General features: G+C 36.1%; 1 protein-coding gene across 1 annotated transcript in view; it reads left to right on the top strand.

The window, feature by feature from the left end:
• The window catches only part of Esrp1 (epithelial splicing regulatory protein 1), a 57,030-nt gene that overhangs the window by 35,793 nt on the left and 3,444 nt on the right, over positions 1 to 17,793 (top strand). The window contains exons 14-15 of the mRNA XM_027953144.2: positions 10,134 to 10,284; positions 14,006 to 14,115. Coding sequence (XP_027808945.1) covers positions 10,134 to 10,284; positions 14,006 to 14,080 — 226 coding nt within the window. The 3' untranslated portion in view covers positions 14,081 to 14,115. The remainder of the gene's footprint in view (positions 1 to 10,133; positions 10,285 to 14,005; positions 14,116 to 17,793) is intronic.

Here is a 17,793-nt window from a genome sequence, read left to right as displayed (position 1 = left end):
ACTCTGAGCATTTTCTACATGCACTGTATTGGAAGTAACACAGTTAATAAAACTTTGGACTCTGGTGTAAAGTGGCTGGCAGAATTTGCACCTGTGCAAAGTCAGTGACATAAGGACTCCTACAGCCTGAGGTGGAGGGGCTTTGTCTCTATTTTGTCTCTTCTAACTTGTTGTGTTCAAAATTTGGAAGATAAGCTCAGTAGTGACATTGCTCTGAGATATAGTATCTTGAGTTACTTGAGGAATATTTAAGGAAAAGATATGATACAAAGAATGCTTTTCATCTATTTTTAAATAAATTAGCAGTCTGAATGTGTGACTGTTACAACAGCATCTTGAAGAGCAAATGAAATTACTACACATGTGACTCAAGTGGTTTTCTCCTTTCCCTTGGAGAAGAAGGTTTCAGTTCCCAAGTGACCATGGCTTAGCCAAGATTCAGAAGAATTAGAGAGGGCATCCACTGATGGCCACCCTGCTTGTCACTCCAGATGAGATAGATAATAGCCCAACTTTTTTCTCCCATCACACCAAGTCCTACCTTTTATTCTGACCTATCATTTTTCTTAGAAAAGAATATTGTTTTCATCAATGCTGTAGCACAGGTGAGAAACACTGCTTCTTCAAACATGAATTACTATAAATGTCTTGCATGTGACTGTTGCCTGGTCTTTTGTAGTACACTGTAAATAATGACAAGTAATATCATCTTGAGTCGGCAAAGGGAGCAAGCAAACTTTGACTTTTTTTCCCCATGAATGATGCTTTGCTCACATGTTTATGTGAACAACTTACTATGGGGGAAAATATTTTCTTAGGATAAACATTTCTTATAAAATCAGCTTATTTTTACATAAGCAATGAATATGTATAGTTAATAATACTGATGCATTTTATGGTCTTTGGTTTATAACACTTTATTGTATTCTATTTTGAAATTTTTTACAAATAAGTGGGGAAAAAATCAAGCATCTGAAAGATGCCTTTATTTTGTATTTTGAATCCTTATCTTGTTTATGATTTTTTTTTTTTTGAGGTATTAAGGATTGAACCTAGGATTACATATATAAGCAAGCACTCAAGCGACTTAGCTACATCCTCAGCCCCACCATTTTTTTTTTTTTTGAGTACATGAATCTTGATAAGTTGTTAAGTTTGGGCTTCAACTTGTAATCCTCTTGCCTCAGCCTCCCAAGTCACTGGTTGGGATTTCAGGCATACACCACTGCACCTGGCATTATTTTCTAGTACTTTGTCTATTTCTTTTCCTATCTGCCTTTTAGTTTTTCTGGTGCTAGGGATTGAACCCACTGCTCATGCATGTTAAGCATAGTTTTACCATTGAGATCCCCAAGGTCCTATAAATTTGATCAATTAATTGATTCATTGGTGCTGGGGGTTGAACCTATAGGCACTCTACCACTGAGCTACATCCCCAGTTCTTTATTTTATTTTATTTTTAAGTTGTAGATGAACATACAGTATCTTCTTCTTCTTCTTTTCTTTTTTTTTTTTTAATGTGGTGCTGAGGATCGAACCCAGTGCCACACACATTTGAGGCAAGTGCTTTACCATTGAGCTATAGCCCCAGCCCCTCAGTTCTTTTATTTTGTAAGAGTGTCAACTCTGTTACTGAGGTTGGCCTTGAACTTTCAATCCTCCTGCTTAAGCCTCCCAAGTTGCTGAGATACAGGTGTGTACCATCATGCCAGGCACTATGTTGTCTTTTAAACCATCTCTCTATTTCACCAAAATAAAAATGTCCTCAATTAGAAAACATTTTTTTTTTCATTTGAGTTCAAAATAATCATTAAGCTACCTGGAAACAGACAATGTTAACCAATAAACTGGAAAAGGGTTGCTTCTAGAGATAGGTTCTGATTTGTTGGGAGAAAATGGTAAGGGTGTGATTATCTTAACTTTTGTGAATGTGCTTCTCTGAAAATTGTCATCTTCTATACTTTGCCCAGGAACATAAATTTCCTTGGATCAGCTGGGCACATGGTATATACCTATAGACTCAGCTGCTCTGGAAGCTGAGGTAGGAGTATCACTTGAGCCTAGGAGTTGCAGACTAACCTGGACAGCTTAGATCCTGACTCAAAAAATAAACAAAAAAGGTCCATGGAATACAGTGTTCTTTTATTGTTTCTTAAATTTTTCATCAACATAATACTTTCAGAGTTACTCTCCTGCCCCTCAAACCTCTAAGGATCACTTGGGTTATCATTTTGTACTTTTCATTGAGCAACAGGACTTATTATAATTTGTAGTACAGGAACCCATTTTCAAATAACAAATTGCTGGAGCAATCTTTAAGTAGACAGATTTGTATTTACAACACAATATGATGATAACTAGTATGTGGTTTATTTTATTTTTTATAAGTTGAATGTAATTGGAATAAATTTATTACTTACCTGACTTTTTCTGTGGTACATAAATTCATAAGTTGGGTTCAATAGTTTTTTGGAGGATTTCTTTTTTTTTTTGTTCCAAAATGGTTTTCTGGGATTTTTTTTTTTTTTTAAACCAGGGATTGAACTCGGGGGCACTCAACCACTGAGCCACATCCCCAGTCCTATTTTGTATTTTATTTAAAGACAGGGTCTCACTGAGTTGCTTAGCACCTCCCCATTGCTGAGGCTGGCTTTGAACTCGTGATCCTCCTGTCTCAGCCTCCCAAGCTGCAGGGCTCATAGGTGTATGCCACCACACCTGGCTCCAAAATATTTTTTTATGTTTGTTGGTTACTTACACTTTTTCCAAGCAGTATGTGCACATGCCTGAGGAAGCTTATAGATCCTATCAGGAGAACTTACAGAAATCCAGGATTCACATGTAGTAGTGAGTACAGAGAGCTTCACTATTAAATTTATGGAGAGTGTTGAAAATTTAACTTCTTTGAGGATTTTTTTTTTTTTTTTTTGAGAGAGAGAGAATTTTTTTAATATTTTTCTTCTTTAGTTTTTGATGGACACAACATCTTTATTTTTATTTTTATGTGATGCTGAGGATCAAACTCAGTGCCCTGCGCATGCCAGGCGAGCGCGCCACCGCTTGAGCCACATCCCCAGCCCCAATATCTATTTTTTATGTGGTGTTGAGGATCGAACCCAGTGCCTCATGCATAGTAGGCGAGCGCTCTACCTCTGAGCCCCAGCCCCTTGAGTTTTTATTTTAGATGAAACTTAGTGGGAGATCTCCACATGAATATTGACTCCAGGTTTACACTAGCAAGGATCGAAACAGTGTTTCTCCACTAATTTTCCAAATATGCAACCTGTAATACTAGCATGTTTATAAATGTTAGTGAAAAGGTCCATGCAGTAAGTTAGCAAAGCAGTGGGAATCAGCTTGCTTTCTGCAGGACTTCACAGAGCATTCCATATTAGTAGAGTATCGTCAGTCATTCAGAGGGGATAACACAATTCTCTCATTTTCTCTTAAACTGTTTCTCTAACAAGAAAGGTAATGCTTGCATCTTCTTGTCTCTAGGGAAATACAGCAAGTCTCAAATTCTTAATATTGTCATACTATGACTACTTTTAGTTTGGGAAGTCTCCTGATAGCATTCATTAGTGTTAGTGAAGTCATCTTTTTTTTTTTCAGGGAAATGGAATTTTTTTTCTACATTGTGTTTCAAAAAGTTTTTACCTAAATATGCAGAGGAACATTAAGGACTGCCGTGGAGGAAGTCTTAGACAAGCTCATAATATTCACTCATGTGTTTCATTCAGCAGTTTCTTAACATGCACTCAGTGTACCTTACCAAAGGAACCTTGGCAGTGGTTCCAGGTAATCCATGTCTTTACAGCCATGATGTTCTCACAGGTTTCTGAATGTAAACATGTGGAAAAGCCCCTCTTGTATTGTTTTCATTTTGGCTTCAACTCATCTCCCAGGCCACTGGTCCTTTGTCTGTTCAGGCAACCCCAGGTGGGGTTTCTCCCTCAGTTCAAGCACAGTCTCTTTGTTCACTTACTTGATGTGGTACAGTCTCTCTAGTACTCAGCCACCTTTGAACTCAGTGTTTTGTTGAATTCATTTTGGCTCTGTTTTGTTCCTTTTTAGTGATGATAATTTGTGAACTTCTATAGCTTTTGAGTAGACGTAACTTTATTGGCACCTTTCATAGGTGAGACATTAATATTCTGGCACTGAAGAATCATTAACTTAAAAGTACAATGAAGGTTGCTAGCACAGTGGCTTACACCTGTAATCCCAGCTACTGAGGAGGATGAGGCACGAGGATCACAATTTCAAGTCTAGCCTGAACAACTTAAACAGTCTTTTTTTTTTTTTAGTTGTTGGTAGACATTTATTTATTTATTTATTTAATATATGGTGCTGAGAATCGAACCCAATGCCTCATGCGTGCCAGGCAAGTGCGCTACCGCTGAACCACTAGACGCTTAAAAAAATAATAAAAATGAGGGCCGGAGCTGTGGTCAATGGCAGAGCGCTTGCCTAGCCTGCATGAGGCACTGAGTTCCATCCCTACCACATAAAAATAAACAAATAAAATAAAGGTATTGTGTCCATCTACAACTAAATATTAATAATAATAATAATAATAATAATAAAAAATGTGCCAGGCGCAGTGCCGCGCACTTGTAATCTCAGCAACTCGAGAAGCTGAGGCAGGACGATTGCAAGTTTGAAGCTAGCCTCAGTAACTTAGTGAGCCCTTAAGCAACTCAGTGAGAACCTGTCTCTAAATAAAATACAAAATGGGGCTGGGGATGTAGTTTAGGGGCCAAGTGCCCCTGGGTTCAATCCCCAGTTCTTCTTCTTCTTCTTCATCCTCCTCCTCCTCATCATCTTAAATGGCAGAAGATGTAGTTCTGTTCTGGAGGTCAATCTCCAGTACTAAGCAGAGGGGTAAAATGGAGATAAGAACCTACAATAATGACTAATAATTGAACATAAAGATTAGATTGTGTTACTGATAGTCTTATTTTAATGAAGTAATTTATGTTCTTAAGAAAATTTTGTGTTTGAATTGTTTTTCTACTGCCTAATTTTATAACAGCTTTTATTGAGATAATTTGATAAGTTTGACCTTTTATTGTGTGGGAATGAACCCAGGGCTCCACACATTATAGGTAGCCCTCTAACACTGAGTCATACATCCCCAGCACAAAAATCAATTAATTTTTAATGTTTATTGGTTTATAGTATACTTGTTGAGTGTGCCGATAATTTTAGAATAATTTTACAATCTAACTTTTAGATAACTAACAGTCTGATTTTAGAATATTCTATCATCCCACGAAGAATCTTGTGCCCATGAGGAAATCTCACTTGCTGGGCTGGGATTGTAAGTGCTGGGAATTGAACCCAGGTCCTTGCATGTGCCAGGCAAGCACTCTGCCACTAAGCCATGTCTCCCACTCCTAAATAATATTCTGGTGATGAGTTTATTCCATGTTCAGTTTATGCATTCATCATTTGGTGACATTTGGAATTGTTTATGCCTTTTGGCTGTTAATACAGAAAGCAACTGTGAATGTGCATATTCAAGTTTCTCTGTGAACAAATGTTTCTGGTTTTCTTTGGTACATAGATAGGTTTGGTGGCCCATTTGTTAACTCCATGTAACTTTTAGAAAGTGCCAAATTCTTTTTCCAACTGACATCATCATTTTACATTGCTACCTGCAACGTATGCGAAGTCTAATTTCTTTTCATCCTTCCTTTTCTTATTTTATTTTGGTCATTTTCATAGATGCAGAATTATTGTTTTGATTTTTGTTTTCTTAAATGACTTGATTTTTAGCATCTTTTTATATGCTTATTAACCATTTAAAGATCATCTTTGGAGAATTGTTCAAATTCTTTGCATGTTTTAAAACCAGATATATTTTTTAAAGATGTTTATTTTTTGGAATTAGGAATTGAGTCCAGGGTACCGAGCTCCATCACCAGTCCTTTATTTGTTTTTGTTTTTTGAGTTAGAGTTTCACTAAGTTGCTCATGCTGGCCTCAAACTTGTGATCCTCCTGTTTCAATTGCCTGAATCACTTGGATTTTTAGGCGTATACCATCACATTTGACAGGAGTTTTTTTGATTGCAAAATTTCTTCACATATTTTAAATATGAAATGCTGTAAGATATGATCTACAAATATTTTCTCTCAGTTTGTAAGTTGTCTTTTCATTTTATTATTGGTGTCTTTTATAACATAAATTTTGGGGCTGAGGATATAGCTTAGTGGTAGAACACTTAACTAGCAGAAGCAAGACCCTAGGTTCAATCCCAGTTCTGGAAAAAAAAAAAAATAATAAGTTTAATAAAGATTATTTCTGCCTATCTCACTTTTGGTGTCATATCTAACTTTGTGCCACAAAAATTTACTACTATATTTTCTTGGAAGTGTTTCTTATATTTAGCTCTATAATTCAATTTAATTTTTTTTTTTTTTGGTCAGTAAATTCACTCTTTTATCTGTGGATACTTCATTGTTCCAGCACCATTTATTGAACTGAACTTTGTTGTTTTGTTTTTCTTTGGTGCCAGGAATCAAACCCAGGACCTAGTGCTTAGCACATTCTAAGTACTCTCCCTACCATTGATGTACAAGCCCAGCCTAAGTACCACTTACTAAAAAGAGTATTCTTCTCACATGAAATTGCATTTGAATACTTGTCAAAAATAACTGACCATTGAGTGCTGTGGCACACACATTATAGGATTACATGCCTGTAATCCCAGTGGCTTGGGAGGCTGAAGCAGAATGATCACCTCAGCAAAATTGAAGTGCTAAACAACTCAGTGAGACCCTGTCTCTAAATAAAATACAAAAAATAGGGCTGGAGATGTGGCTTAGTGGTTGAGTGCTCCTTAGTTCAATAGCCAGTACATAACCCCCACCCCTACCCCCCACCAATCAATTGACCAAGAGTGTAAGGGTTTCTGTTTTCTCAATTCTGTTCCATTGATATATATACCTATCTTCACACTAATACCACAACGTCTTGATTGTTGTAGCTTTGTAGTAAGATTTGAGTTTGGGAAATGTTTAGTCTTACTTTTGGTCTTTTTCAAGAGAGTTTTCTATTCTGTCTTTCTATTCTGTTTTTTAAATAGATATATTTTAGCTTTGTTCAGCCTTATCAAAATTTTCAAAATAAAAAAGCCAGTTGCAATTTTTTTTCTTTTTGATTTTTCCTATGTATGTGCATGTGTGTGTGATGCTACTGGGAATCAAACTCAGAGCTTCATGCATGGTATGTAAGCCCTCCAGCTAGTTATAATTTTGATAATTACAGCATGAATCTGTAGACCACTTTGGAAGGTGTGGCCATTTTAACAATACTGTTTTCTATTCATGAACATGAACTTTTTTAGTTGTAGATGGACATAATACCTTTATAAAGTGATACTTTGTGAATTTAGATGTACAAATTTTGCACTTTTAAGCTTTTTTTCCAGGTATGTTGTTATTGTTGTTGCTATTGTAAATGGACTTATTTTCTTAGTTTTTCTTGTTGTAGTGTATGGAAATGCAATTGACCTATATTTTGTATTGATCTTGTATTTTGTTAACTTACTGAAAGGGTTTATTATAGTAGCATTTTAGTAAATTCCTTTCGATTTCCTATATGCAAGTTTGTATTCTATAAATTACTCATTTTTGCTTACCAGTAATTCACCAAAAAAAAAAAAAAAACCTTGGAGTTTAGGATTTAAGTTGCTGAAAAATTTTTGATCCCTATCAGGCAGATATATTGCATACTTGATTTTCTTTATGATTCCTTGTATATAGCAGCTAATATTTATTGTGAAAAATAAATGTAGGAATTCAAGTTGTATTTACGCTTCATCAGTATGTGCTACTTTAGAAGCTAAATAATTGTCCTTTATAAGCTTAAGTCTCTGGTTGTATAAGTTTTATCTTTTTTTTTTGATTCTTTTTTTTTATTATTAGTTTTGTTTTTAATCTTGAGTGTATTCTGAGGGTACTAGAGACCCTAAGCTTATAGATCTGTAGGCAAAGGTAATAGAATAAGCCAGGACAGTGCCATAAAAATTAATGAATTAGAGCCAGGCATGGAGGCATATACCTGTAATCCCAGTGACTCGGGAGGCTGAGGTAGGAAGATCACAAGCCCAAAGCCAGTCTCAGCAACTTAGCAAGTAACTCGGCAAGACCCTGTATCTAAATAAAATATAAAGAAGAGCTGGGTATGTGGCTCAGTGGTTAAGCACCTCTGGGTAAAATCCCCATTACCAAAAGAAAAAAAAGAAGAAAAGAAAAAAAGAAATAGTATGCTGAGGAAATGAACAGATTTTCATATCTTACATGGAAAATTCCGAGTAACTAGTAATGAAATACATGTAGAGCAAATAAGATCTTTGAATGGTAATGGTTGTATAGAAGAATAATGTTGAAGTAGAAGTTGAGAAATCTAGTTGGTTCTTCTAGTTTGGCAAAGAGCTAATTGGTTGTGTTCAGTTAGGAAATTATTTAACTTTTTTTTTTTTTTTCTTTTTCCCTTGGCACTGGGTATTGAACCAAGAAACTTAACCATGTTAGGCAAGTGCTCTAACACTGAACCATGACTTCATTTCTATTTCTACCTCTGTAAAAAGAGAGGAGGTATAGCTGATGATAGCCAATCCTATGCCAACCCAAAATTCAACATTCCCTCTGTCTCAAGCCTCTTGGGTATACATTCGTTAACTTGGAATCTCTAATAGTAATTATCAACCTTGGTTTCCGTAGGGATTGCTTGAACTGCTTTACATTAATGCCTTGTTTTGCTTCTCTTCAGTTTATAATTCTTAATTTGGTTGGGCAGGCTCTTAGGTATAAAAATCTCCTTAAGTGATTCTAATTTACAAATAAAATTGCGGGCCACTGCCTCAGAGACTTAAAAGTTCAGAACAGTTTTGATGTCAGGTAATATTTTTGAGTTTCCATTATTTTACAAATGATGAAATAGACATAGTAATGAGTAGGAAGAGGGTGATGGCATGGTATTTTATGGAGTAATTTGATAGGTTAAATCATTGTATCTGAAGAACAATTCTGTGAAACTACAAAGATGGTAACCATTCCCGTTTAGCAGACAGGAAAGTTGAATTTAGAAAAGTTGAGCTGCTCTAGGTTACTGTGCTTGTATGAGGAGTGTTGGTTTAGAGACACATTCATATTAACTCATCTGTTCAAATTATGTAAGATAGATACTCGAAAAGATTTTTAGTGCCTCCCATTTTGTGTTTGTCTTTGAAATGGGATAATACCTAGTTAGGAAGAGGAATAGGAGATAATAATCTAAAGTTGGGAGTCTATATTATTCTTTAAGCCTATGACTTGTAGGCGAAAAAGGTCCCTATTTTAAATTACAGTTATCTGGCCACCAGTTGTGATAGAAAGCAGATAGAGTGGGGGGCAGTGTAAAGTTAATTGTGAGAGTAGCATAGTGATTGCTGGGGTTGCCACATGAAGTTAGGTGTTCACTTGGCTTGTGCTCCTTAGAGGTAACTGCTGCAGGTAATACCAGGAGGACCCATTAATCAATATTCTCTTATTAATGGTGACTATTTTAGTTTGTTATGTATCCCTTCCAACTCCTCCCAACTCTTATTTTAAAAAATCCTGTTGAAATAAATAACTAATAGATGCTATCCTCCTTTGCTTTGCTGTATTATTGTTTTGCTGCATATTTGCTTGTGTATATATAGGTAGAACAGTCTATTCTTTGGAGCAATCATTTTGGATACTTTTCTCTGGTTATGGTTCCTTTTAGTCCTTTGTAGTCATGCCTTAGTATTCCTGATAACTAGCCAGTTAATCATCAGTGAGCTGGGCTTTGGAAGTGGTGCTTTGTGGTTGAGCGATTGTGAAGGCTTAATACTCTCCTTCCTCTCCTTTTAAGAATCTGAGAGATTTGGGAAAGCCCTGCATTTGACTCTGCATTAACCTCACTGCCTTTCAACTCTTGGCTTTTGCAAAAATGTGAGACAGAACTGCCGTGGTGCTCTTACCTGTCTTAAGAAAGATAGCTCTGAGAAGCATAAGAAGGATCACCTTAAAGTCCATTTCCTTAAGTAACTAATGTTTTTAGAGTAAATATTCAACATTGTCTGTTCCTGTTGGTTCACTATGCTTTCTCTTCCTTTAGCCCCCCAGGTTCGCCTAATAGTCTTGGCTACTTCCCTACAGCTGCTAATCTTAGCGGTGTCCCTCCACAGCCTGGCACGGTGGTCAGAATGCAGGGCCTGGCCTACAATACTGGAGTTAAGGAAATTCTTAACTTCTTCCAAGGTTATCAGGTCAGTAGCTTGAAGAAGAAAAATCCTCAGTGCCCTTATTATTTAAGTTTGCTTTGTCTAAAGAATGCAGCCAGGAAAGAAACAGCTTCTCTGAAACTCTCATGTATATATGTGTGCTAATGGATTTACTTATGAAAGCAAATAGATCCAGAGTCAGTGTCTAGGAACTGAGTTCAAATTCATCCTCTTGACAAGATTAAGGCTTTTCTATGCTGTCTTAATTCTTTCCATTTAATCTATTGGTTTTTGTTTGTTTGTTTTGTTTTTTAAAGACATTGCTACTTTGAGAAGCTCTTCGGGGAACAGAGCAGTACAGTGTTTTCATCAGGAATTGGATTGGTCAAGGAGGCATTTTGTGAGAAGTTGGGTGTCAAATCTTAATTTATAGAGAAAGCACTTGGGCTGGGATGTAGCTCAGTGGTAGAGTACTTATCTAACAAGCATAAGGCCTGGGTTCAATCCCCAGCGCTTTCAAAAAAAGAAAAAAAGCACTTTAACATGGAATTTAAAGTTAAGTATTTAAAAGTGATCTGTCTGGTACCTAATCTGGGTGGGAGGGGATACTGCCTAACCTACTGGAGAGCCTCAGTGAGTCCTTAGAATGAGTTCTGGGGTAATCTGTGAGTCTTTCATTGGATGATCTGCTATTAATTCTAGTGAGGCTGATATTTGCTCTTATCAAGCTTTTTCTAACACTTCCTGTGTCCATCAGCTATTCTCTGGCTTAAACTAAAGAATGAGGTACTTTTTGGCAAGAGCTCTTAACAATGACAAAATCTGCTCATTTCCAACTCATCTGGGCAGATACCTTTCCTTTCTCAAATCACTTAATTACCTAAATCTTGAATCCCCTTTCCTGCATTGTCTAAAAATAAATAACTTGCACTAGCAAAAAATTGTCTTTTCTTCCTGGAGCCAAACTTAGTTGGATTCTTCTAAGTTGAAAAACTGTTATGCAGAATAGTTAAATCCTTAAATAGCCCTGGAACTTTTGCAGCATAGCACGTAAAGGCTATGTATGTGTCTGCAGAGGCTGTTTCATCCTTAGGATGGGTTTACAAGTTGGGATCTATGAGTCATAGAGGATTGTGATCTGAGCTAAAATGACTGATGATGCTATGTGCCCCAAACCTACCAAGTCACCACAATTGTCTTAAGGGCTTTAACGTATCAGAAAATATTCTTTGCAAGTAAAGAAAATCCATGAATGATAACAAAAGACTGCCTGGCTTAGCACATTCTTATCTAGAATAAAAGTAAGATTCTTACTCATTCTTATTCTAGAAATAGGGTGGGTTTTTTTTGTTTTTTTTTTTTTTTTAGAGTTAAGTAGATACTTCACCCTTCATTAAAAAATTATGATGCTTTAGGAGGGTCTTGAAAGGGTAATAATGTTACTTTAAAACTATATCTGGTTCATTAGATTGAGAAACTTTTACCAGAAATTTATTGACCAGATAGTTTTAAGCTCATAGAGGAAACATTTTATTTTTTTCTTTTATGGGGGTACCAGAGATTGAATTCAGGGGCACTCGATCACTGAGTCACATCCCTAGCCCTGTTTTGTATTTCATTAGAGACAGGGTCTCACTGAGTTGCCTAGTGTCTCGCTAAATTGCTGAGGCTAGCTTTGAACTCACAATCATTCTGCCTCTGCCTCCTGAGCCTATGGGATTACAGGCATATGCCACCATACCTGGCCTTAATTTTTGTATTTTATTGGCCTATTATAGCAAATCCAAGGAGTTTTCAAGTTTAATGGTCAGCTAGATTAACTTCTTTTTAGTTTGTGTGGTATTTTATGTTCACCCTGAATAAAATTAAGTTGTCTTACCCATAAGTTAGTAATAAGAATAAGCAGAATTATTGTTCTGAAAAGAGTGTTGTGTCTGGCATTTGTGGTTATATATTTTACCACAAATATATAATAGAGATTATTTCTATACTTATGAAGAATACATGGTTCAAAAACACACTAAAATAACATCAGTCTGTAGCATTTATTCTCTTTTTTTGTGTGTGGTGCTAGGGATTAAACCCAGGGCCTTGGGCGTTCGAGGAAAGCACTCTACCAACTGAGCTATATCCCTAGCCCTTGACCTTCATTTTTGAAGTGGTTGGAATTTGTAAACTGGATCAGTAAATTAGAATTACCTAGGAACGTCAATTATCCAGCTGAATATATTAAATTATTACAATACTGTCTTCAGTAATTTAAGCTTTGAGGCATGCATTAAAAATGCTTATATATAACCCAATTTCATGTAATTTCCACATAAAATCTTTTTTGTGGTACTCTGGATTGAACTCAGGAATGCTCAACTCCTAAATGCTCACATCCCCACCCCAAAACCCCCCCCCCTTTTTTTTTTTTTTTGAGACAGGATCTTACTAAATTGCTTAAGGCATGGCTAAATTGCTAAGGCTGCCCTTGAACTTCCAATCCTCCTGCCTTAGCTTCCCAAATTGCTGGGATTACAGGCAGGCACCACTGCACCTGTCCAAAGCTCATATTTTCTATTCTTTAAAAGTCTATGTCTTCTGCCTTTTTATTTGTTGTTTCCTGTTCTCAGTTATTCGGGTTACAGCCAGTCTCTATAGATTCCAGATTTATTTGATTTGGCTTCGTCACAAGACAGTAAAATTAGCGGATGACTTCTTAAGAAGAAAACTGTTAAGTGTAATCTGTGTTTATCTTTACAGTACACTTATCACTGTTGTTGGTTTAATGGGAAGTTTTAATTTTATTTCTGGTTATGACTAAACTTACACAATTTTTCATGATAATTGTATTTATGTACATTAGCAAATACCAAGGAAATAATTGAGTAAATGACATTCATTGATGGTCTCTGATTCTGTCATTTAAAAGAAGGTAGAACTTGATGTAATAACGGCATATATCATTTTATAAATACATTATCATTCAAGATAAATTTTTGAATGGCTTTTCCCCAAAATTTCTTCCATAATTCCAGCTTTGTGTTTTCCATAACTTCATTTGGGTTGGGAGCTAAAAAGCCAGAAAGAGGAAAGATTTACAAAAGGGAAGGAGTTCTGATGGTTAAAGCATGTATTGGAATGGGTTTTGCTATCATGTCTGCTTCCTTATAAAGTTAAGCCACCTGAGTTAGGTCTATTTTAATAATTAAGAACAAAATTTCTGAAGACAACACATAATGAAAGTATTTGTTAATGAGGGTGTCATTCTGATCAATATCATCAGCTTATAGGTATTTTAGTGGGTGGACCTCTTGTTCATATAATTCCTTTCATTTTTTTCCTTTGCTCTTAGCATTCCTTTTGCTATCAATGGCTTTGCATTTCAATCAGTGCTGGTTTTCGTTTCTCCACAAAGTAATAACTTTAGTCAATGTCTCTGGATCACTCACTACTAAGATTTTTACTTGGTGCTCAACTAAGAGAGTAAGATTGATATTTTAATTATATTCAGTACTATTTTAAATTCATTGGGTTATTGGGAGATATTGAGTACTGGGCTTATTATAAAATGCCTTGCAAATTATTGTTGCTTTATTATATGATATCCAGTCATACTTGGAAGTATCATGGAAGTTACTGTTCACAAAATCTGAAGGTTTGGTCTCCAAACAAAACTTCCATGACACTTTGTTGGTAGATGTATTTGGTTGAAATAATAACCATCCATAGTGACAGCATGTCCATCTTTTGATCTTTTTTGTTTTGAATTGCATTTTAGTATGCAACCGAGGATGGACTTGTACACACAAATGACCAGGCCAGGACTCTACCCAAAGAATGGGTTTGTATTTAAGGGTCCCAGCAGTTAGACCATCCTCAGAAAAGAAGGTAAGGCTTTATGACACACAAGGTAAATTATTATAAAGGACCAAAGAGAGAGGCCAAGTATCTGAAGGTGTTTTAGGAGTCAAAGGAGAGTTTTCTTCTTCTCTTTTTTTTTTCTAATGGCATTATATAGGGAAAACCTTTTTTTTTAATATTTTTATTTTGTTTGTTTATTTTTATGTGGTGCTGAGGATCGAACCCAGTGCCCCTCACAAGTGCGAGGCAAGCGCTTTGCCACTGAGCCACAAACTCAGCCCTCTTTTTCTTTAATGTGATAATGAGTGTCAGAAAACTAAAAGTAATGAAGACAGGAATTAATTTTGTCATCTAAGAAGAAAGTAATTAAGCAATATTTATGGATGAGAGTTGCATATTGTTTGGGGGCAAGAGAAAACTTTTTAAAAGTATACAACTCAGCCAGGCACACCTGTGCTCCCAGCTTTTCAGGAGGTTGAGACAGAAGCATCCTCTGAGTCCAGGAGTTTGAGATCAGATTAGGCAACATAACGAGACCCTGTCTCTAAAACAAGACAGACAAAAGTGCTTATTTTCCAAAATGATTGAAAAGGTTTTCATTGTCTTTTTTTTTTCCCCCCCTCTTCCGACTCTGTCTCCATGGAAGTGGGGCTAAGGATATAGCTCAGTGGTATGCTTACCTAGTGTGCACAAGGCCCTAGTTTCAATCCCCAACATTGCAAAAAGTAAATGAAAATACAGGAAAGGAATCCTGATTAAGGTTAAAATAATTTTTTGGAGGTTTTTTTTTTTTTTTTTTGTCCCTTAATTTACAACTTCTTCCTAAAGGATGCTGGCATTCTGTGCAGGATTCCCAAGGGATGGAGTTGTAGGGACATGTTGAGGAATCACTGTAGTTTATTTCTTCATATCTGATTGTTGGGTTTGCTAAAGTTTGTGTACTGGCACGTCATTTACTAATTTTGTTGACATTTTCATAGCTAACACCTCGTGGACTTGAATCATATGGATTCGGATTTGGAAATGGGTTTGCTAAAAATCTGTTGACCTTGAGAATTCACAGCTTAGAATCTCATCATGAGCTGTGGAAACATTAGTTTTAGGTGAAGATTTTCAGATCTGTCATTTTCAGTGAAGTTAGGGTGTTGTGGTCCTATCAAAGAATATCTATCTATAGATAGATAGATAGATAGATAGATATAGACACTTTGCAGTGGGAAACGGGGTCTTTAGCCTGGGTCACAGTGGTGAGTTCATGTTATTCTAGTAGCTGTTATCCTTTTTAGTACCTACTTTGGAACACTTTGCTCCTTGAAGTGTTTTCAAAAGACCCCATGGTCACTTCATAAGCTATTGACAATGCCCAAAGGCCCTCCTGGGAAGGAGACTTGATGTCTGGCTGGATGAAATACCTCCTCAGATGACTAGGGATGCTTTTTGTTTTGTTTTTCTCTCACTGTTCAGTTCCAGGTTTCTTATTCCTTAGGTCTCAAGGGCAGTGTCAATCTCTAAATTTCAATCTGTCAACAGTGCTTAGCTATAGTTGCATTTTGTGTGTGTGTAGAAATGAGAATATTTTAGAAGTGACATATTTATGCTTTGTAAAATGGGCAGAAAATTAGTGCTGTGGATGTGACTTAACATGATTTTCTGTGAGAATCAGGTAGATTAATTTAAAACAACTTTTACAAACTATTTATATACTTATTTTGCAATGCTGGGGACTGAAGTTAGGGCCTTGTGCATGTTAGGCAAGTAGTCTAGCTCCAAGGTACATCCCCAGCCTAGGTTTTACAAACTATAAATTTCTATATTAAAACAAATAGCTTTTGTTGCTGTGATGGCAATAACTTAGTAAAAAAATTTAAAGTTTTGTGTGTGTGTTTACTATCATCTAAGTTGCAGGCATAATTTAGATTTCATCAGTTTTTTCTACTGGTATCCTTTCTCCATTCCATGATCCAATCTGCATTCCCATTGCATTTAATTGTCCTGTCTCCTTAGTGTTCTCTGATCTGTGCTAGTTTCTCACTCCTTCCTCATTTTTCATGACCTTGCCAATTTTGAGGTGTTTCATGGATTGACTTTCAGTTTGAATTTGTTGTTTTTTCTTGTGACAAAGCTGGGCTAATGGGAGTTGGCAAGACGGTCCTAGAGGTGAAGTGCCCTTCTCATCACATGGCACCCACAGGTGTGTTATGCCACCTGAGATCGCTGCTGCTGTCATCCTTGGTCTCTTGGTTGAGATCTTGCTTCATAGCTTTCTCTACTACAAAGCTATTGTTTTTTTCTTTCTCATGTTCTATTCACAAGAGTTACTGTTTGGCTCACATTGAAAGAGGAGAAAAGCGTTTACCTACAAATATTAGTAACTTTTCTGTAAGGATGATTTGTTCCTTCTCCCCTGTTATTTATATAGTCATTTTTCTGTATCAGTATAGACTTGTTATAATATTTATGTGGTACTTTGGGTTATTATCCAGTACTACAATTTTTGTTTTTCAAATTGTTCTAGCTTTGGCCATTGGAACTCATTCAGGTTGCCTCATTTGCTCCTTTAACATGTTTCCATACTTTAGGGATTTTTAAATTTTTTTATTTCTTTGAATATAACTGATGTAGGCTCCTGGTTCTTAATTTTCTCCCTTATCTTGTGTTTTAATCTACTTTGAGTACTGTCCCCCCCCCCTTTTTTTTTTTTGAAAGAGTATTTTCTATTCCTTCCATATAATATATTCTGAAGAATTTAGATTGTATAGGCCTTCTAAATGACAAGGGAAATTCCTATAGAGAAGTTTTCTACAAAAATTATAGTATTTGGGCTGAGAATATAGCTCGGTTGGTAGAGTGCTTGCCTTGCATGCACAAAGCCCTGGATTTGATCCCCAGCACCACAAAAAATAAGTAAATAATTAAATAAAATAATAGTATTTACCTTTCAGGTAAGGTGTTGGTTGTAATATAAAAATATAAACATCCAATTTCTACACTGAACTATGTTAAAGCTTTAGGTTGTAAGATCTTGTGCAGGATGCTTTATTAAAACAAAAACAAAACCTTTAACTAGAGTCTATTTGCCTTTTTTTCACTCAGAAAAAATAGTAAAACTGGTCCAAAATAGCAAAAACACATAGGAGCTGGGCGCCGTGGTAAACGCCTGTAATCCCAGTGACTTGGGAGGCTGAGACCAGAGGATCGAAAGTTCAAAGCCAGCCTCAGCAAAAATGAGGGCTAGGGATGTGGTCAGTGGTCATGTGCCCAAGTTCAAAATCCCCGGTACCAAAAAATAATAATAACACATAGGATTTTTAAATACCTGGTGAAACTTTAATGTGGAAAGTGGCTAGAGCATTGTCATTCAAAAGTATTTACAGTTTAAGTGTTAAGTTTGGGTTACTTTTGTGGATGGAAAGTGATCTCTGGGTTTTGTAATATAATTTCTTTGGTTCAATATATTTTAGTTTCTAACTCCCCTCCCCCAATTAATAATATTTTTAGACAAGAAATAAGTGGCTTTCAAAATTAAACAGGTTCTCTCTTCTAAGTAGTATTTATATTAGTTGGTGAAGAGCTAAATAAATGCCAAGTCTATTGATTTAAATGAGCAAAGAGATAAACTTTGATTAAACAATCTGGTTTATGACTAGGCACAATGGCACACACCTATAATCCCAGCTTCTTGGGAGGAAGAAGCAGAAAGATAAC

The sequence above is a fragment of the Marmota flaviventris genome, chromosome 15 (genome assembly GCF_047511675.1).
Source record: "Marmota flaviventris isolate mMarFla1 chromosome 15, mMarFla1.hap1, whole genome shotgun sequence".
NCBI classification, from domain to species: domain Eukaryota; kingdom Metazoa; phylum Chordata; class Mammalia; order Rodentia; family Sciuridae; genus Marmota; species Marmota flaviventris.
Note: the sequence above shows the minus strand (reverse complement) of the source record. Positions and strands in the feature narration are given on the sequence as shown.